Source organism: Xiphias gladius, chromosome 23 (genome assembly GCF_016859285.1).
Source record: "Xiphias gladius isolate SHS-SW01 ecotype Sanya breed wild chromosome 23, ASM1685928v1, whole genome shotgun sequence".
Taxonomy (NCBI): Eukaryota; Metazoa; Chordata; class Actinopteri; order Istiophoriformes; family Xiphiidae; genus Xiphias; species Xiphias gladius.
In genome coordinates, this window is record NC_053422.1 from 3,615,323 (window position 1) to 3,636,836 (window position 21,514).

The window sequence follows — 21,514 nt, forward strand, 5'->3', positions numbered from 1 at the left end:
TCGAAAATGCTGAAGCTGTAAGCTGCCCTTTTAGACTGTACAGTATGCAATACGGGGCTATACAAATAAACCTGACTTGACATTTCACCTTCTGAGATTCATGTAATCATGGAAGCCCAGTGATTTGGTGCTTTGCACGTCAAAACATGCCCAACGACCAAGGACCCAGGGGTCGCTCATCTTAGTCAGGGCTCTGTCTATGTCTTGTCTGCACGGTGGTAGCATGAGCTCCCCGCTGAAGTCAGGACAGCGGATTCACATGCTGAATGCATTAAAAACGGGCTAAATGTGGTCTTTTTACAAGTCTACGTTTATATGTCGCGCTTTAGACAAAGTGCTTCTCAGATCGTCAAACAGCAAAGCAACGGCATGATAATCGTGGCCACTGCATGCAGCAGACCTTTTATAGATACAACCGTCGTTTCAGCAGCATTTCAGCGACTATATGTCAGCGTGTAGGTAGGAGGGGCTCCACAGAGAAGTGTTGAAAAAACGGTTTTACATCGGGGAATCAAATATATAGCCCAGTTTAAACCTAGACACTGTTCTACTAGCAGATCAAGGCTCAGTTAAAGGTTAGACGAACTCTGTGAGGTCTGTGGCTGTGAGACTGCACGGTCAACTCTGTGAATCGGCTGGGACGTCATGGTGCAACAGTAGCTCATTAGAGGCTGCGGCTGTTCTGAGCGGTTCCCGGGTAAAAAAATATTGTTGCTGAATAAGAGCTCGGAGCCTAATAAATCTTAAAAAGACTTCTTTTTTTTCCCCACTGGACAGATGGGGGCTGAGCTGAATTGTTCCTTAAGAATTAGGAAGCAGATGTCAGCAGCTTTAGGATCTTAAGTCGACAAGAAAGTAAGGATGGATATAAGTGTGTGTTCTGAAGAGCTTGGAGAGGACGCACTGCTCTAGCTTCTGCATCTGATCCACTGTCAAATCCAAAATGAGGTGAAGCTCTTGGATGAAGATGGAGTAAATTTGTATGCTGCCTGTCCTACCTGCAGCCGCGTTAAAGGGTAGCTGCTACCACAATGACATGCATATATCCGTGTCTCATTTAGTGGAAAGGTCAGACTGTGTAGCTGACCAGTTCAAGATGAAAGAAGATCAGTGTGCTGTTACCGAGCCCCTTCTATCTTTCTCTTTTTTTGTTTCTGGTTCGAGAAGCTGTCAGCATTCCCATTTGATGGGATTAGTCTGTTGACACCGCTGATCAAAGAAAAAGACTCATTTGCACATTATCACTTCGCCTTTTGAACCTCAGATGGTGAGAGTAAAATAATTTGGCTTGGCACCTGACTCCAGCGGGGAATCATAGCGGCGTGAAACTGGCATATTACGGACAATGTGGACAGAAGGAAAAAAAGCCAGGAAAATACTTTCGCCCCGAACCTGTGAATCTCTGTAGACTTGCAGGACAACGACACGGGAGTAGAAAATTGAAATAATGCTTTTATTTATTGAACTGCTCTGACTCCTGTGTTGTAAAGGAGGTGATGCCGCATTTCTGTGCTCTAACCCCCCCTCCCTCCCTTCCCTGTCAAGCATCCAAGTGCTAGAACCCACAAACCTCAGGGGGGGAACTGTAATACATTACCCATGTCGAACACGTCTGAGATTAAACAAGTCATTTTCAGAGAGCTCTTTAACCACACAAATTCACTCTGAGGGCTTTGACTCATAACTCATGCAGGCTACTTCGCTCTACTGTACCTTCAGACGTTTTGCTGAGGCCGTGCCAAGGTTATGTGTAGGGGTGAAAATGCAGGTTTGCTGTCTTACGCCATAAAATATATCATGTTCCCCCATGGTGGATAGTGAAAAAGCACCTTACGCCTGGCGCTTTCACACAATAGCAGCCTGGGCCAGAAGAAAAATGTCCTTTTTTTCTGAATTTTTCTTCACAGTGGAAAAAGAGGTGTGATATCCAAGAGTCCTTGGAAAATGATCTGCTCCTTGTAAGTCACTCTGAATGACACCTTTGTCAAAATTGCAAAAATGTCAGTTTTAGGAACTTTAAATTGAATGTTGAAAGACAAAGATGTTGAGTCTTACGCCAGTCAGCACTTGCTGATATGACTCCGTTTAAGGACCTAATCATTTAGAAGATAAAGATATCAGCAAAATTTAGCTGGAATCAAAATTGAATTTATGGGCTTAATTATGGGCTATTTGGAGAAAATCAAAGTGGCTGCTAATTACTGTGGATTATTTTGTTTTGATTTCTGGATTGTTATGTGAATGTAGTGTATGCACATCATTTTTATTTAACATCTAGGCTCTGACCTCATTACAGCGATTCAAATAAGTGTGGTTCATTGACTGGTTGGAAAAAACCAAAACAAAAAAAAACAACAATCAAGAGATTCTTAAGTTCCTATTCTTCTACGTACAAAGCACTGATTTGTAGAATTAAGAAAGGGGACGTCGTCTTCCTGTGCTACAGCCAGCAAAATGGGGAAAGTAAATAGGTGAGAAACATGGGGTGATCAGCTTCAGGCTGATCACAATGGCCGATGCGTTGTCAGCCAATCAGTCTTTGTCTGTTCAGCCGTGGTGGCTGTAGCGGCACTTGCGAAACATAACCAGCTCATTCTCCCTCTGTTGCTAATCAGCCACGAAAGTAAAACGAATCCCTTCCTGTGAAAAATGTTACACCTTTCAAGTTCTTGCTCTGTAGGTGGAATCTCAACTTTTTTTTTAAGCGATCAGTAAAAGTAGAAAAAGTGACATTTACTGAGATAAACTTGTTCCTCACATTACACGAGGGATTATATCACAGCCTCTGTATCTTTCTCTCTTTTTAGCCTCTCTGATGTTCATGTCGCTGATTTGAAATTGAGTTTTGCTGCTCGACTGGGTGCTGTGATCAAACAGGCTACCTTGGATATGGGGGAGATATAAATAATTCCCAATGACACCTGAATGTCTTCGTCATAGCAACCTTCAGATGGCCACAGACACCAAACGCCTGAGCTTGTTTGTATCGCTCTACTGTGAAGATGCATCAAACAGCAGCCCGATACCGTAGGTTCGATTGTTCGATATCAGACTTCAGACATGAGACAACGCGATGAGCAACAGAAACTTTATCACACATAAATCCGACTTCCTCTGGATGGAGGGGTCACTCATTAAAGGTTTTAGTGGCAATGACTGTACCAACATCTGAACTTCATTTAGAAAAAGTTGAATCAAGCAGCTAATAGATTGGTTTTCTCTGATGCCGCTCCACATGATAGGCTGACAGAAGAGAGACTGGTTTTTACAGAAAAATCTTGTCTCCGTGCAGCCAAACTAAGTTTGTTTTCTCCTCGTCACTCCTGTCTATGAAAGATACAGCCTGTGGCTTCACCCCGCAGATCTCTACTGCTGTGTTCATGTTGTTGTTCTCTCTTTTTTGGCGTTTCCATAGTGACAGCATGCCAAAGCGGATGGCTCTGATCTGCTTCCTGTCTCTAGTCATGCTGATGAGTATCCTGGGAAATCTGCTGGTCATGGTGGCCGTCTGCAAGGACAGACAGCTCAGGTGGGACAGAGTTTTCTTTCATTTTACCTTCAAATATGTCCTTCTTTCTCATACGCATACACCTAAAACGTTACTGAATGTTATCTGACCTGAGTAAATGTTAGCTAATTAAACTGATATTAACTAAACTGCATCTAACCATCTCTTTATACCTGTTATAATGTTACATCATTTGATAATCGAATACGTTGGCAACACTCGTTTGTTTTTTTAGGCCAAATAAAGTTTTGAATCCAGACTGTCTGCGTAGAAGAATTAGTGTGTTTTTTTTGTGTGTTGAAGTATAACAGAGATAGAAAGGATGTTTCCAAGAGAGACACAGAGAGAGTGTAAGAGAAGTTGAGCGATAGAGTAACAGTCTGCTTCTAAAAGTGGATTCCCACAACACTGGACACACAACACAGTAGAATACGCAGCAACAACGAAACCAAAAAGCATTTCTCACAATGTTTATGTTTTAATATACTTTACATGACAAGGGGGCTATTTATCTGTGAGCTGCGACACTAGCTGAGAAACGCCAACGACGCATGTGACACGGGCAGAACTCGCACGTCATCCTCAGGACGGTTGGTCACATGGGAGCCGCTGTCACCGCAACGACCCCCCCCCCCAACTGTCTCACTGATAGTTGGTCTCTTTCTATCTCATGACACCTGAGAGCACAGGGTGACCTTTGTCCCCAGGATGTTGACATGAGGTGTGTGTGTGTGTGTGTGTGTGTGGGAAGGTGTGTGTTTACATGTGGGGATTAAAGAAATTGACGTGAGAACTCTTTTGTGTGTATACTCGTGTACGTGCAGTGCGTGGCCATGCAGGTGTGTATTTAAGAAGACTGGTGAGTGAAAAAAGTCGAGGCTGCGATATCTCACCTGCCCTCATTGTCCTAATGTCCACTGGGACACTCACACGCAAACACACACTCAGATATCCACTGGCTTTACTCCCCTCACGCATAAATTCACATGCAAATACAACAAAAGACAAACACACAGCACATGCACACAAACTGTCAGACAGAAAAACAGACAGATACACACCAGTGTAGCCAGTGACCAGCCGTTATTTCGCCAGCCTGTGAGCCGGTCACTCAGCGAATCGGTCGCTAAAGTCCGTGTTTTTAAATGTACTCAGGTTATCTGATTACATTATTAGTTTTGGAAGTATCAGACAGTTTTGTTTTTTTTCAGAAACGTAAACAAAAGCATGGTTTCCTTTATCAGCGGTTCCCCCCGTGACAGAGAGATTTGCCCCGTGCGTTGATGTGTTATCCACAACCGCGAGGCTTGCATGCCGTAAGGGTGATTCATTTGCAGCTGTTTAGCCACAAGGTATCTAGAGAACCTCAGGGTGCAGCGACAAGGTCCCTCCCATCCCTCACCACAGAGTTTGTCCAGACTGAAAAAGCTTGTCGCCAGCTACGAGCTAGGCTGAGCTAAACTAGCCTACAAACCGGAAGCCTCCCGGTTTGTTCAAAAGAATCACATTTGCTTTGAGGAAGACCTGATACTTAGTTGTGTACAAAGTTTTCAGCTTCGGAAGCAAAGCGGTGTAGGTCGGTCTGTCAGTCCAGCGCTTTTGGGACCAAAATTTTCTCATTTCCACTCGATCCTGACAGAAAGTTGCTCCGTCACCTTTACTATGAGACTAGTGTTCTCGTAGCTGCTCGCCGACATGCCAGCCTTAGCAAGGTTCGTCGTACGTCTAAGGTCTTGAGGTTCGTCCAGACTGAATGAAGATTAGAAATGTGGAGAAGTTGCTGTTGCTCACGCGCGAAGACGCCGTCCACACACGCACACCTTTGTTGTAAATGTCGCTAGCTTGCTACAACTAAAGTCTGGTGCAGTGCAGATGGTACACTGGCTGTTGGGTGCAAGTAAAGACAGAATGCACAAACAGTCCAGATGTCAACATTTTGCCTTGTGTTCTGTCTAAATAGACCTTTGGTCCGTCCAGTCTGCAAGAGAGGAAAGCTGCTGGACAAACTTAGAGGCATTTCATACACACATACTGTACACACACACACACACACACACAGACACGTGCTGCCACACGGTCCGCATGCTGTTTATACTGGACGTTGAACAGCTCCACAAGCAGTCACGCTGATATAAATTGATGGTCATGCCAGCAACTTGAAGTTACCGAGTGCTGCTTTATATTTTGTCTGTTTATATGTTATATTTCTGCATAAAACCTGCTACCTGCCAGAGGAGATTTCATTGGGATTATTGGTCAACGATATCTAGGTGCCCAGAAGACCTTGTGATGAACCTAGTGATTAATGGTATGTTCTTAAAATCACGTTGCTTAACCTTACTTCTCCTTTTGACTGGTGCCATTTTATTTTTAAAGGAAATTTTTAAAGTCTATCAAAAAAAGCACTATGGTAGACAATGCAGTCTGCTCCCCTCTTGGATTTGACCATGTGACACCAGGATTATCTTGTTGTTTTTAAAAGAAAAAAGAAAAAAGAGCAAAAAAACAACAAATAAAAAAAGAAATCCGCGTAATAAAAATGCTTCTCATAGTGGCTTTAGTGCAGGGGAGTAGTGTTGGAACTTCCCCAGCGTCATGTGATTTACATGTTTTTGACCTTGAAATCTAAACTAAATACCCAGCGCTTCTGGTCACATGACAACATTTCAGCATCACTATACCTGGGTGCATCATTGTCTTAGCTATACTCACGGTAATGTGTGTTTTTGATCATCGTCTTTTTAGCCATCCTCTTTTGCCCCGTTTCCTGGTTATATATACTGTTTGTGTGTGTGTGTGTGTGTGTGTGTGTGTGTGTGTGTGTGTGTGTGTGTGTGTGTGTGTGTGTGTGTGTGTGTGTGTGTGTGTGTGCGTGTGTGTGTGTGTGTGTGTGTGTGTGTGTGTGTATCCTCTTCTCCCCTCCATATTATACAGTAGACACCATGTGCGCCTGTATATTACAACAGCCTCACAGCAACAAAATCCCTTTTAATAACGTTTATTTATTCTTAGTAGTTTAAGCCAAACACTATATGTCATCCTAACTAAACACAACTCCATTCCCTCTCGGCATGTTAATGGTTTCTAAACTGTTATGAATTGCAGCCAACACAACTGTGTGTGTGTGTGTGTGTGTGTGAAAACTATACACGCTCCTTCATCTACACTGTATGCGTGCATGAGCAGTACTTGTGTCTGAGTACATCAGTTGGTGTGCACATGCGTGTTACAGATGTGTGCCTGTGAACGTTATGTGTGTGCGACATGATTTGCATGTGCCCCGCGTGCAGCGGGTAGAGCCGACAGCTGGTTGTTTCCAGCACTAACAGCCTGTTTTTAAGGGGCTGTTTGGGTTAGTGACAGGCAGATGGAAAACCCTCGCAGCCATCCACTCCAACCGAGGCTATTTATAGACCGCAGCCCATCCACACTGCAGAGCGTGTGGGGAACCGGGGCCGGATGACTGACCGGCTCTCTCTCTGGTTAGACGGTTGGCTGCTGTCGGCGCAAATAAGGCCTACCCAGCACAGGCCTGATAAGAAAAAGAGGTGATCACCACTCCACATCGGGATTCGACAGCTGGACTGACTGATGAGCTGCCTGGTCAGCTGACTCGCCGCCCTCCTCGTCCGTTTGCACCGATAATAGCCTGCACTCATTCACGCATGAGCTGCGACTTTGCACCTCAGCTCGCTCTCACCGTCGCCACGCCGCTCCGCCAACCCTCCCTGCAAGTCACAACTATGTCGCTACTGAACGAATCGGTAAAATGTTCACAGACAACATATTTATTTTAGACTCTCACAACGAAGGATTGTGGTTTGGTTTAATACGGGGAAAAAAATGAATAATTACTTAAGACTCAACATGTTTATTTATCTTTAACCAAAACAACGATATTATCCTAACCTTAACCGAAGTGCTCTTAGCCGCCTAAACCTAACCAGAGACGGGACCGTGGAGGTGAGTCCCGGTCTCTGGGGTGACAGTGCTTCATTCATTTAAAAAACCTTGCGTCTGAACATAACAAAGCCAGTGATTACACCGCCAGCACAACAATATTTGAAAACAGTGTATAGACAAGGGCTGCTGCAGCATTTGATCGCACATATTGTTCTTAGCTCAAAAAATGTATTTCACCTCAGATAACCAGTTTAAGTAAAAGTGAGAGTTTTATCCAGTCTTGTCATGTGGGCATCCAGTGGCTCCTCTCGAACAAAGATTATATATATATATATATATATATATATATAAAGCTTGCACAACATGGAAGAACTTAACAGAAACGTAATGTATGCGGAGAAATAAATGAATAAAGTAAATGAGTGTGATGCTGATAGCCTCATGCAGTAGGCAACACATCATGAAAATATAAAGAATACTAAGAAAATCTAAAGAAAACATTCTCAGGATGTCTTTTTGGACATATGGACAACCAGTCCAACTACTGTCCCACCCACCATTGCTTTGACGCCTGTTGCAAAGAACAATGTAGAAGAGGAAAGTGAGTCTGCGTCTTTGGGTCCATTTTATTATAAAGTTTGTCTTTTTTTTTCTCTCTCTGCAACACCGTAGGAGCAGCAGGACTCGCCTGTGACAGCTTTATGGTTTAGATAAAGAAAATCACCTTGTGCCACATAGAAAGGGATAAAGACTCCGCAGGCCATTAGTCACAACAATCGATCGCTGATTCAGTCCTCGAGTCTCTCTGTGGTTTTACGTTCCCTCAGGTTTGTGTGTGTTTGAGAAGAGTTGTGCGTTGACGTTTTCACAGCTTTTTCACTTTCACTGCTCAGCATCTCTCCCTGGCTTAATCCTCCCGCTCCAGTGAAAGGGAAGATGGATGTTTCCCCTTCCTCCTCTAGTTCCTTGTTGTTGTTGCTGTCGTCATATTTCATGAAATATATTGTTTTGTGAGTTATGGAACCAATATATGATTTCAAATGCTTTCTTCCTTTCTTCTCTTCACTCATATTAGTCAAACTTAGAACCTGAACTTCTTCCTTTCTGCCTCCGTTTGTCTTTGATTGCAATTTGATCTTCAATGTCTTGAAGTTAATGTTCTCCCAAGACTTTCCCTTAAGGGGCTTAAAGGTTTTAAAGAGTATAGTGGATATGTTTCCAAAACAATAGGCATTAGTCTTGTAGTAACTACGAGAGCTGGCAGGGCTTTCCACAAGATTTTTGAACCTTGCTTCAAGGACTTACTCCCATTCAGCCACAAGAGTTTTACTGAGGTAAAACATTGATATTGAGTGACAGGGTCTGGCTGCAGCTGGTGTTCCTGGTTATCCAAAAGCGGCTGGATGTGGTTGAGGTCAGGGCTCTGCGCAGTCCGTGTCAAGTTCCTCCACGCCAAACCGGGGAAGCCATTTCTTTATGGACCTGGATTTGTGCACAAGATGTTGTCTTGATAAAACGGTGAACCACAAGGGTTTACACAAAGGTGAAAGAACATTATTGTCTAAAATGTCATTGCATTCTGCAGCATTAAGATTTCCCTTAATTGGAACTAGCTTCTTTAGCAAATGGAGCTGACTGGGGTGCAGTCAAATTGAAATTTAATTAGAATTTATTTTTGTAATCTCAATTGGCATTCCATCCTCAGTTCCATTAGATCAGAAATAAACAAGTAAAAAGAAAAAAGTTGGCTTTGCCAGTCTGCAAATGTGATGTGGGAAATGTGCCAATTAACTCTTCATTCATTTAGCACATATGATTCGATTGCTATTCGTTAATAATTTTCCTAAATGACCAAAGTGTTTCTACATAAAGCGAACCTATGTTTGTTTTCCCGATGGATAATTGGAGCTTGTCCATTTGGCTTTGCCTTTACTTTGCATCACTGTTCATATCAAAACAGTTCCACGAAAAATAGAGTTTCTTCTCTTTGTGTTTTGTTTTCATGGTTACAAGGACCTCTCCTGAGCTGTTTTTTTTTGTTTTTTTTTTGTGTGTTATGGCTGTCAGTGGTTGTTGTTGTTTTTTTCATATACCAGCCAACCTCTCTCGCTCTCTCTCTAGTTTATTTACAGTGCGTGAGACTCCACATCGATGAGAAACAGCGCTGCTGAAGTAATTTTGTAATTCAAAATGCAAACTGTAAAACTAGACCTTTTACAGTAAATATTCAAAGCAGATTTTCTAGAGTGAATTCTCGTTTTGAATAAAACTGTCAAAAAGGCAGCAATACATATTCTACCTGTTCCAATGGCATTCTGTGTAAAGATCTTAATATGCATCTTAATAATGATCATTTGTTATTGATTCATTGATCAGAAGAACGTTTATCAGACAGGACTGAATACTGATACTTTTCTAAACTGCATTTCTGTCGGTCTCTGCCCTTCACCAGGAAAATCAAGACCAATTACTTCATCGTGTCTCTGGCGTTTGCTGACCTGCTCGTATCGGTGCTGGTCATGCCGTTCGGTGCCATCGAGCTGGTCCACCAGCACTGGATCTACGGCGAGACCTTCTGTCTGGTCCGGACGTCGCTGGACGTCCTGCTGACCACAGCGTCCATACTGCACCTGTGCTGCATCGCCCTGGACAGGTAAGATCCCCTGGTAGCATGTGTGCGTTCATGTTGGTTTGTTTTGGCCTGGCTGCGTAGGTTTATTCTCCAGATTATTTACTTGGAGTGCGGCTTTTTGTGGCCTCTCGGCTTTTATGCTCAGGTTTGTGAGAGTGTGAAGGTTTTCGTCTGTCTTGTATGTAAAATGGCCGATTCTTTGTGATATCACTGCTTTGGTGTGAACTCGCAACCCATCTGAATACTTTATGTCTTTTTCATTGCGCTGCAAAGGTGAGACGCCTAGCTTTATGTAGACATTCTACAGTATACTATTGACTGTATGTGTGTGAAGGTCTCGTGTGTGTGTGTGTGTGTGTGGATGCTCTGCTGAAGTAGTGGATCTAAATCTACGTTGTTTTGTCAAGAAACCAGGCTCACGCTGCCCAGGACTATGTTTTTAGCAGTTTAAACACATAATCGAAGAGAAATTAAACATTCACGGATATGCTGTCTCACACAGTTCTCTCTACTGTAAGAAATTTCAAAATGTAGTCTAATCTGTACATTCAATTAAAACTTTTCATAGGCTGTGTGTGCGTGTGTGGTAGCAAAAACAATGAAACAGACATAAGAAAATGCCGAGCTTCAAAATATCAGGGAAGTCCAAAAAAACAACACAAAAAAACCGCAAGTAAAGTTAGTGGAAGTGCATGATGTTTAGTTTTTTTTTTTAAATTTAAAATTTAAAAAATAAATCACTATACTTCCCTTTCAAACACCACAAATTCCCTTACTGCTCACATTTCCATCCAACATTTCTTTGTTCAATGCAGAAAACAACACGGTCTCTGTCTATTGACTATAGATTTCATAGTTCAGTTCATCATCGACAGGATCACACCGCTACAATGACATGAACTACTGTTCATCTGCAGCATTACATCAGGCAGGGCCTTGACATAAATGGAAGCTCTTTGTATGCGACACAGTGACGTGAGTCTCGTAATGAGCTACGGAGGCGGTGTAGTGATTGGATGTTGATGAGTCATTCCGGGTTTAAGGTCAGAACATACAGTACATCAAGGCTTATGTTGTTTAAAAGAAAAAACAAAAACGTCCTCAGGTGGTATCTTGTATTGTATCTAGTTGGAGTTAGAGGTTTTCAGAATGTAGAAAACGCTGAAAAACTTAACGAAGCCTATTCAACGTTTTTGCAAACACGCTCCTGGAAAAGATTTATTAGTAGAACGCTGACTGCACTTCCCATCATATAAAGTGAGTGGCGAGTAGGGAGTAAGTGATATTTGATGTTATCTGATTTAAGCAATGCCCTTCATTTTGACAGCTCTGATATTAACTCCAGGGAGAGGACTTCAGGACTGTCAGCATGGACTGTGTGAGGACGGAGGCTGGATAAACTCTTTTTATTGCCTCTGCAGTCAGACTGATGGGATTCATTTCAGCATTGCAAGTAAAATAAGGGGGGAAAAAAAAGAGTTTGGACTTCACAGCACTTGACAAATTTCCGCACAGCAGCGCACATAAACATAACAGATGATTCAAACGGCAAGAGAGCACTGTAAAAATCATTCATCCGAGATCCCCAAGGTATATACACACAGCCCACTGTTTATATATCAGCGTATACCATGATTACTGAGAGGTCGGGTTTCTGATTGGCTAGCTGGCGACCATTAATGGCCTATAACCGGACACCTGTGATACAGGTGTTTGTTTTTCTGTTCTAGATTATCCACCGGCTTCCAAGACTATGAGAAGGGAGCGTAGAGAGAGATTTTGCTAACGGATCTGAATGCAAATTTCTGCTTTTCTCCTCCTGAGCATGTCTGCGAATGAACAGACTGTGACCTGTCTGGGGAAGTTAACGCTTATCAGAGGCGTCGTATGCGGTTTCCTGAAGATTCTGCGATTATTTCTTTCTGATCCTTCGTTCAATACCGTTGCTATCTGTTGTGTGTTGAGGGTGAGGGTGGCGGCCTGTGATGTGAATAAATCAGAGCAGACAGGCTAAGTCTTTTCATGCCCACAGCCGGGATGACGTTACCAACATGCTGCAGTATCGTCATCCCTTAAAAAAAAGAGAGAGAGAGATTGTTGAGGGGGTAAATAACGCTGAAGAGCCGTTGTGTAGTAGAAGTGTCTGAAAGTCAGACTAACCTAAACCTAAACCTGTTTGGCTGTTAGGGCTGTCTACACTGGATGTAATCGTAGGAACTTTTAAGGTAAGACTGGGGGGTTAAAGGCCCCGTCCTGGCTGGGCTGCTGGGAGAAGGTTGTGCTGCGGTCTTCGGATTTTTACCGTTTAGATTTTAGTGGTGATGTCTCCGCAGTGAGAACACAGGAAGCAGACGTGAGCAACGCAGGGAGGACCTCTACGAAAGGCTCACTGAACCCTGTATAGTAGTGATGCAGGCTGGGTGCAGAATACACATCTCGTGGCCACGACCATGACGCCTCCGTTCCGTGTAAGGAGGCTCCATGCGGGATGTCTTTAATGCAGGCGCTCGTGGAGCCACAAACACCGGAGAAGTTTCCGAACGAGACGATCCAAAGGTGCAAAGCTCAGCAACAGTGAAGGAGGAAATGGTCTCTTCATTCAATTATCTGGCCAGAGGAGCTTCCTACTCTTCTATACATACAGCTGTCTCTGCATCCTGGAAACACACAACTTCCATTAACAACTCAAAGTGAAGCAATCACCCTTCATTACCCCCAAGCTGCCCCCTGCCCCGGTGAATTCTATCACTCCAAAGAACAAGTCTTTTGCCGACGCCAGCACTTTTCCCTTTCTTAATTTAATGTGCTTGTTGCTCGCTATGATACTGATAAAGGAAATAAAGTAAACTCAAGCTTTATGCTTTTGCTTTGCTTACTTCTAAGTTTGTATTTTGTTAAAAAAAAAAACAACCTCTTGTTGTAAAATTTATATGGATAGATAGATAGATAGATAAAATTTGTTTTTATGGTATTTTTTAGCTGTTTCTCAGTTTTATTGTTAACTACGTTGTAACGACATTTAGAAAAATACTTAAAATACTTAAAATAAGATATAGTAATATTGTAAAATGTCATTGATTACTGATACAACCTACTGAGCAATCCAGAACCAAGAATCAGGTCGCAACATCTTCAAAAAACTTTCTCCAAAAAATGTTTTTTTCTAAAATAAAAATAGACCACAATTGACACATCAACAAAATATAAAATGCACAATAGAACTCCTTTGTTTAAAATGTTTCTGTCCTCATGTATTAAGAGTAATCATTTGCTTTTGACCACTGCCACACAGACGTGGAAAAATAAAAGGTGCTAATTTCTAATGACAGTGGTGGGCAGGTAGCATGGTAATTCATGGAAAGGGCCCTTGAGCTACCTTAAAACGTCATTCTTATCAGTATGGTGGTAGTTAAGAAGACAGACAGCATCTGTATCATTGACTAAGTGTTGTGCTTTAATGTGATGAGCGGCTTGTAAAACATCGAGCTATAACTACAGGTTGTCAGGCCATTTGAGAATCCCATCATGCCTGGGGTTGTATTAAAAGCTACGGGCAGGGGGACGGACGGACGGACGGACGGACGGAGAGCCTGAGAGTTTGTCCTTTTTTTTTTGAAACTGCAAGATGAGACAGAGAATTAATGGAACTGTCACTCAGCTAGTTGCAGCTAAATGAAAGGGGGAGTCTGGAGCCCCGTACAAAGCACAGATGAACTGTTCCTTGTTTTTTTTTCTTCCTGTGTGTATATGTGTGTTCTCTGCTGGATATATTTAATATCCAACAAACACACACACACACACACACAAAGGAGCACCCCCACACTGCAGAACAACAGAACCAAAGGCACCAAAGATTAAAAGATGTCTTGGCAGATTTAGGACTGGATTTGTTCGTAATCCTGCTTCACCATCATAACTTGGAACCATAACCTCTTCTCTGTTTAGGAGTTCATCCTGCCAGAGGGAGATAAATGCTCTCACAGTGACGCACAAACAAAGACTTATGGATTCATAGAGAAGAGAAAGAGGAAGCTTGTTGTCATGCAAAAACTTTTTTTTAACCTTATTCAACCAGCGTTTGCTGAACTCTGTACATTGGTCGTTGAGGTCGAAATGCACTTAAAGGACCAACCCGGTCATTTCTCTGTTTCAGCCCGTTTACTACAGATAGTCTGCTTTATATCGTACTTAACAAACTATTTTGAAAACCAAACTGCCATCCTGTTTTTTTTGTTTTGTTTCTTTCTTTCTTTTTGTTCATTTCCATTATCCCCATATCTACTTAGACTCTTGAAACTTGCATGAGTTGTGTAATTCATCACGCTGAAAATCGAGTCTCCCTTACTTTTTGTCAAACTTACGTGCATTTTCAGTGAAAAAGGATCAGGCTGTTTATATCATTCCACAATTTGTATACAATTATAACACATTAGAGTACATACATTTAGGTCAGCCCTGCTGAAAATGACATTTATTTTCTTTGCTATAAGCCTAATACTTGATAGATAATGTAGTTGTAACTTTACTACAACGAGCACTGTCTATTACTGCTGTTTCTTTGATTGATGTTCATTTCTGGTATGTTTTTTATAAGAATATTATTAATACACACTGTTAATTGTATATAAAAATGTAGATTAAATTATTAGATAAATAAAAAATAAATACATATTATATATGACTAAGATTATCTCTTTTTTTTTCTTTTTTTCTTCCATCTCCACCAAGCTCCACAGGGAACGAAAATCAAAAATAATATTTTGAAGAGTGACAGGGATGTGATGTGTCCCCCTTAGGCCTTCTGTTGTCAGATAGTCAGAAAAATGCAGAACCTCGCAGGCTGTTCAACTGGTTCAGGTTCCACGTTTGGGCCACAGTTTGGTCTCGGATCAGCCAGTTTCTCGCGAAAGAGGCCCGAGTGGTAGTTCTTCCCCAGAGGCCCCAGTCATGGCGAAACACACTAATTAGAGTCACCGAGCAGCTCCACTAGAAAACACGGGCATAAGTGACGGCGCCTTGACCATGCAGGCAGGGAAACGAGCCCTGATTTCCCCAGCCAGTTCGCCAATAGAGGCCAACATCCATCTGAAGGTGCAAATAGTTTTGTGTCAGAAGTTGCCTTTTAGCGCTTTAAACAATCCTTGAGAGAGAACAGGCTGTTGCAATAGTACTTAGTAGTTTAGTTTATTTTAATCAAGAGGAAATTCTTCTTCACTAGCGGCGCATGCCATAAACATTAGAGTCACAGACTCTCGTTCACAAAAAAAAAAAAAAAAGAAAGTTGCAACATTCATCCGCAGCAAACAGAAACGTTACAACAACCGTAGCTGCAACGGGAAGCAGAAGCGGGCGACCCGGAGTTACCGTGGGCCATCCCTCTGCTGATGATGGGCACCACCCGGGGCAGAGAGACAGAATGGTGGAGAGGAAAGTAAAAAGTGCAACACCGAGAGAGACCGAAAGGAGGAAAGCTAGAGACAAAGGAATTGGGGAAGTATTGCTAAGCAGAGGGAAAAGAGAAAGGCTCACACGAAGACAGAGAGATAAAAGATTAGATTAGAAAAATGAAAAACTGAAACGCAACAAAACTGAAAATAATCTCATCGGGTTTTACTGCAGACACGACTGTGCTGCCGCAGTTCTGGGTTGTACAAAATAAGCACCAGTGGATGTGAGGACAGAGTTACTGGATCCTCTTTATTGTGATTCTCAGGCCAACCCCACGACTAAGGAGCATGTTTACACATTTGACACTGTTTATTTTTCCTTCTGCTGAGTGTTTCTTGGGCTGCTTGCTTAAAAAAACAAAAAAAAAAACAAAAAACAATTCCTTATCAGATATCCTTAATCAACCTCCGCATGTTCGAGGCCGCTCCTTGATCTTTCGAGGGCTCCATCTTTTTTTTTTTTTTTTTTTTGCAATCTGCAAATTGTTTTTTCCTGAACCAGCATGAAAAGATTCTGTGAGGAATGTGTTTGGGATCCATTCGGTTCCTCGAAGCCCTTGAATTTTTGTGTCTGCAGTTACAAGAAGTCTTCTAGTAAGAGAAGCAGCTGCACGTATACACGCTTCGGGACAAGGCGAGGCAGAGATATTGAACAAGGAATCCGCTCCCTGCTTTACTTACCTACCCTCAAGAAATCCGTGAGCAAGGAGAAGAATTCCCGCGTACATCAGCGGAAAAACCTCGTCATCCCGCTGATCGGCTTCCTGTGCGAATGTAGGAAAATCTCTTTTAATCTTCAGCAGAAAGTAGCTTTAGAGCGGCATAGTGTCCAGTCAACCTTTCTTGGCCAAAGTTAGCTTAAACAGTTGAGATGGAAGCAGAATGAGAAGTGTTCGCTTTTGGCCTGGTATAAAATGTCTGCCATTCGCCCGCTCACCTCTGCGGTGCAGGCCGAGCCGGGGTTCAAAGCTCCGGCCTCCAGAGGAGCTTCTGGCATTTTGGCTTTTTGGGCCGCTGACCGGCTCCGGTTCAGTGGGTCTGGGCGCAGAGAGGTCGGATGGTGGAAAAAGGCTGATCGGAAAATCACCCTCAACATGTTTGGGCTTTTTCGAGGAAGGTAAGGAAGGCAGTGAAGGTCATTGGGAGCATCCAGCATAAAACAGATTTTTACTAGAAAAGAGCGAAACAAGAAAATAACAGAACAGGCAAAGAAAACAGCACATGTTATGAGTAGATTATGATTCTCTAAAACGAAGCATCTGTTGACGGCAGCGGTGGACGAAGAAAAGCATAAACACACAAGGAAACAATGAGAGACTCTTAAGTACAAAACATTAAAGAATTTAGAAGGGGAAAAGAAAACACAATAGCAAACACCTGCATAGAAACACTGTCATCTCAGTGTTTTTTATTTTTACTGCAGCCAAACACTGTCACTGAATGCAATATGTATAAAATATGTCCTGACCCAGAAACGAATGCTCGGTCAAGCTGTTAACAGAGACATCAATGGATATTAAAAAAAAGTAGGACAGCTTGTCTGGGGACAAGCAGTTACAAGGTTGGTCATGTTTGTGGCGGCGGTAGCCATCTTTTTCCCTCAGCGAAGCAAAGTTTCTCAGCTGTTGAGGAAATTCCGTCTGCCCAGAACATTCTTACCAACACGCTTCATTTCTTTGTCTCTTTTTTTCAGTTCTAATCAGTAGTGTCTGTTACCGGTGCCATGGCGTATTGGGTGCATTTTGGCACAGTGGCAAGATGTTTCTGATTATTTCCCAGAGGAAAAATCCCCTACGTTACATTCATTTTGGCAAACTCTTTTCAAAGCAGCTTAGAGCTTTTTCTCCACATACGCAGGGAGCGAGCTGAAGATTGAACCCCAAACCTGAGGATTAACGGTTGAGCCACTAAACCATTCAATCAGGTTGGTTCCTATCACCGCTGGTAAAATGGAAGATCACATTTCGAACGGAGCCCTGTGATGACCTGTTAAGGATTCAGAGCTCAAAGTTTTGGACTTGGACTCGAATTGCTTCTCTGTGCTTTGTCCCACCCTGTTCTTGGTTTTCTTTACAGAACTCTTACCTAAAGTCCTGCCTGTTTAAGGTGGACAATTATCAAGTAGTCCACCGGGGCTAGTAACAATCTTTTACAAGACACTTCATTTGAAATCCTACAACGGGCCTCTTTCACAGCAGAGCTTTAAAGGGCCTCGAGACCGTGCGGCAACAACGACGTGCACGTTCAGTGCACGTCACACTGTCCGAGATGGGTCAAATAAAACTGCAGACTGCGCAGTGTCCATCTGAGGCATGTCAGGGTTGAACACACGGTCAATCGTAGCTCTATCATGTAAATAGAAACACGTAGCAGCGCGTGTCATCCGTCTCGCTTGTTTTTTGGAAATGCAACAAAACAACAAAACAACAACCAAGCTTTGGTCATAGTGTTGACTCTTCCATGCATCAAAAAACCTCAGTAGAGTCCCACAGACTCCATCGCTGTGTGGGTGTATCCAATGTGTGGATAGAACTGGGGAACTTTGGTTCTAAATTTCTGACACTTTCTTTGTTCGCCAAAGCTTCAAAGCAGCCGTCACTGGACACGTCTCGCACTGCGATGGAGAGCCACAGTTCTGGACTGATGTTTCTCGCCTGATTGCCAGAATTCATGGCCTCGCACAGCGTAAAGGGGCCTTTTGACCCGTCATATCAGGGAAAGCACGGGTCTTAGGTTACAAACACTGGAAACACCCATTTAGAAAAACAAAATACCACAGTCCAAAAGCAGAACAACCAATATGCTTATTGTGCGCAGTGTTCAGGAAAAAATAAAAGGGAAAAAGGAATATCTGTTGCCTCCGGTGTATTCCTGCTTTAAGAACTTGGGCGATAGACAGGACAAGCTTGCGTATGTGACAGAGAAAGAGAAAGGAAAGAGAGGGATACTGAGAGAAAAGAAGGAGAAATGGAGAAGAGAACAGAGGGAAAGAGAGAGAAGATAAAAATTACACGTGCAGCTGCAGGAAAAAGCTTCTCATTCATCCACTGTAAGCTGAAAGATGCTGAAAAGAGCTGAAGGGAAATGAATTAAAACTAAAAATACCAGCACTGCCACAAGGAGGATGCTCCAACACAAAGGCAGTCAGTGCAGAGGCTGACACACCTGGAGACATTTCTACTTAGAGAAACAGGACAACCGAGACTGAGATAAAGTGAAAGGGAAATAGGTAGATGAAAACATATAGAGATAAAGAAGGAGCTTCAATAGACAAAGAGCAATAGAAAAACACTTCTCCGATACGGACCATGCTTACTTTCTTACTAGAGTCATTTCTATAATTGCATGGTCCTATATTTGGAGTCACTCTACATAATCACAGATTATACAATTATACAATGCCATTTTAGACCAGGTATTTGAATAAAATACAAAATATGTGACACATAACAACCCCGAGCTTTATAATTCTTTTTATCTAAAACAGATTAGTCTTAACTCATCAAAGGATAAACAAGACTAAATCCTTAGTTTTTTCTAAAAAACTAATTTCATACTTTTTGCATCCTTTTTTTTTTCAACAAAAATTTAAATTTGAAATCTACAGTTCTGCTGTTACTGACTTTTAGATCATTTTGAAAATTCAAGCCTGGATCCACAAGCAGAAAAAGTGAACAACTGCCTTGGGGCAGTTCACTGCATAACAGTTGGTTTGGGTAATTTAATTCTAATTACAGACAGTATCAGTTAACGTGGATGTACCGTGTTATCAACTAACTGTCTTGTTGAGAGGCCCTGTGTCAAAATGAGACAGTTGAGAAAATCCCACCACAAGTCCACTCAGTGGCTGCTCTGGATCTTTCAGTCATTTCACATGATCTTCATCTTCACCAGGTTGTCATGAAATTGTGGATGTTTCATTTATTTACTTTTTTTGCAGAAAACTTTAAAGAATCTACACTTCTGTCTATTGGGGACCGAATGGCAAATTTTGACGCTGGGGCAACGCAACGGGCTGATGCCACCCAGGCAAAATTGCAAGGGTCTATATCTAAAAATCAGTGCGCGTCATTAAAGACCGATGAGCCAAAACATCGGGACCAGCATGGGCACTTCTGGGGCCACGCAGCCCAATACGTCGCAGGGTGCGACGCACCGTGCGCTGTGTGTTATTCCTCCCATAACTTAAAATTTTCTGCAACTTGTGCCACAGTGGCCCTTCTGTCAGTTCGGACCAGACCGGATCGATGACGCGCCGGTTTGTGGTTTGTCCCTACTCAGACCACTGCCGGTAGGTACTCACCAATGCTGACTGGGAGCACCCAACAAGCCTTGCGGTTTCAGAGATGGCCGAGACGAGACGTTGACTAGGAGAACCGACTGTTCACTGTTCTTATGTATCCCAGATATTGGTGCGCTCTGTTTCAGGATGAAATATAAATATGAATATAGAAAGACAGAGAAAGGGGAGGCAAATGCATGGCAGACAGCTATAGAGAAAGAACGAGGATGGGCTGAGTGACTGTAAAGAAACAACGGGCTGAAGACTGTAAAGCAGAGTCATTCAATGAAAGGAAAAATACTGCTCTTCCACTCAAAAGACAAACTGAGCCTTGACCTCGTCATAAAGGCAAATGGCTCTTAGAAAAACCTTTAGACAACCTCCTCATACATTCAGAAAGCTATAATTGAGTTTTTATATTGGTATAATACCTTTGTCTCAGTGGCATTTATTCTGTACTCTAAGGCTAAGGCCGTAGTTGTAGACGCTGATTCTGTTCTGTGTCACCAGGTGATTAATTGCATGTAGTTGCACCCAGCTTGCATCCAGGTTGAATCAAATCAGTCTGATCAGCTGGCTCGGCTGAATCCCAAAAACCACCGATTTCGTGTTGACGGTCATCCAAGTGGTGCAAGCTGCGTATCCCATCAACGTATCTCTTAACCTCCAAACGCGTCCCCATTTTCTCAACCTGTTAATTATAGCTCACCAGAAATACCCCCTCATCCTTTTGCCACTGTAAGCTCTCCAACTATTCTTGGTTTTTTTTTTAATGGCAGTTATTTCTCTTTTTTTGTCAACTCGTGAGAGATGAACATGAGAATGAACATCATTAACTCACAAATGAGTCTTCACTCACATAAAATATGTGTCTAAGGAATCAAATTCAAATCTTTCCTCCTGAAGCGGGCCATAATGCTAAAGTGTCAATGTCTAGAAGTTGAAATTAAAAAAAAAAATCTTACCGGTGCTCAATCTTGAAAAGCAGAATAACGCAACGCTCAGTGCTGAGACCGCCGCAGGAAAATCTTGAAAAACAAAATAAGAATCACCTCGCTCATTGGTTTTTGTGATTTATGTCGTGCTCGTATGCCATTTGTAAAAAGCTGCTTTCTATTTAAGAATCAGCGTGGAGGGTGGGAGCTGGCCCACTCTCCGGTAACAACCCTCCCTCGTGTTTGATGACAAACTCAAATGTCCCGCAGCAGCGTGTGGATGTGGGGGTGCAACAACGTGTTTTGGGTTTGGCTGTTCTCAGAAGCCAGCTTCCGTATAAATGATGTCCGAGTAAAATTGTTAGAAATAAACAGAGAGAAGTGTTTTGTAGATCAAAAGGAAACAGGGACCATTTAAAGTGCTCTTGGCCAGGACACGCTGCCATCCAGCCGTGAGCACGTCTGCTTCTAATCTTCCCCAGGTTAACGTGTGTGCAAGTGTGTGTGTGTGTGTGTGTGTGTCCTTGTGCACCTATGCATGCTATTGGTTCTTCATATGTGTCTATGCATGCTGCGCTCTTGTGCATGCGTCGTTTTGGAAGAATTCATACGCGTGTTGGACGCACTGGGTGGGTTGTGTCACTCAGGCCACCACGTCCACACTCAAAGGATCAATCTGCAACCTTTCAACACGACTGTCTCGGGAAATCAAATAGAAAAGGGAGTCTTGACCTTTAATGCCCACGGCCCCTCCGAATCACCGATGGCTGTGAAATGCCACGATGCACAAGTAGGTAATGAGGCAGG

General features: G+C 42.7%; 1 protein-coding gene across 1 annotated transcript in view; it reads left to right on the forward strand.

Annotated features, from left to right (window-relative positions):
• The window catches only part of htr4 (5-hydroxytryptamine receptor 4), a 204,665-nt gene that overhangs the window by 127,783 nt on the left and 55,368 nt on the right, over positions 1-21,514 (forward strand). The window contains exons 2-3 of the mRNA XM_040120549.1: positions 3,416-3,529; positions 9,864-10,064. Coding sequence (XP_039976483.1) covers positions 3,416-3,529; positions 9,864-10,064 — 315 coding nt within the window. The remainder of the gene's footprint in view (positions 1-3,415; positions 3,530-9,863; positions 10,065-21,514) is intronic.